Source organism: Corapipo altera, unplaced genomic scaffold (assembly GCF_003945725.1).
Source record: "Corapipo altera isolate COAL_440 unplaced genomic scaffold, ASM394572v1 55619, whole genome shotgun sequence".
NCBI lineage: Eukaryota > Metazoa > Chordata > Aves > Passeriformes > Pipridae > Corapipo > Corapipo altera.
In genome coordinates this window covers 1-809 of record NW_020892019.1, presented here as the reverse complement: position 1 = coordinate 809, position 809 = coordinate 1, and the positions used below count along the sequence as shown (strand labels likewise).

Sequence of the window (809 nt, the reverse complement as noted above, 5' to 3'; positions counted from 1 at the left end):
CAATGGGATGGTCAAGGGGATGGCCAACGGGATGGTCAATGGGATGGCCAATGGGATGGCCAACGGCACGGCCAATGACGCGCCCACCGAGCCGTGCCGCGATGGTTGGACCTACGTGGACGGCGTCTTCACCGACACCATCATCACTGAGGTGAGGGAGGGAGGGGGGACCCCCCAGAGCCACCCCCCTCCCCGGGATGGGGGCACCGCGGCGGCGCCGGGGCGGTGCCGGACCCCCCGTGTGTCCCCCCCGGGCAGTGGGACCTGGTGTGCGAGTCCAAGCGGCTGCGGCAGTTGGCCCAGTCCATCTACATGGGCGGGATCCTGCTGGGATCAGGACTCTTCGGGGTCCTCTCCGACAGGTGCGTGGGCAAATCCCCCCCCCCAGATCCTCCCATTTACCCCCACATCCCCCATACGTCCCCAAATCCCCCCCAAAACCCCCCAAATCCCCTCCATATCCCCCAATATCTCCCCATATCCCCTCATATCCCCCATATTCCCCCATATCCCCCAAATCCCCCCCATATCGCCCCATATTCCCCATCCCAGTGCCCCCAATGCCCCATATACCCCTGTCCCAGTGCCCCTAATGCCCCATATCCCCCGTCCCAGTGCCCCCAGTTCCCCCAATGCCCCATATCCCCCCGTCCCAGTTCCCCCAATGCCCCATATCCCCCTGTCCCAGTCCCCCCAGCTCCCCCAGTGCCCCATATCTCCCATCCCAGTGCCCCCAGTGCCCCATATCCCCCCATCCCAGTTCCCCCAGTGCCCCATATCCCCCCATCCCAGTTCCCCCAGTGCCCCAT

General features: G+C 65.5%; 1 protein-coding gene across 1 annotated transcript in view; it reads left to right on the top strand.

Moving 5' to 3' along the window:
* Window positions 1–419, top strand: part of LOC113942616 (solute carrier family 22 member 20-like) — a gene marked incomplete at its 3' end in the record, with an annotated part of 805 nt that extends 386 nt beyond the window's left edge. Inside the window, exons 2-3 of the mRNA XM_027633715.1 lie at window positions 2–151; window positions 259–419. Coding sequence (XP_027489516.1) covers window positions 2–151; window positions 259–419 — 311 coding nt within the window. The remainder of the gene's footprint in view (window position 1; window positions 152–258) is intronic.
* Between the last annotated feature and the right edge of the window lie 390 nt (window positions 420–809).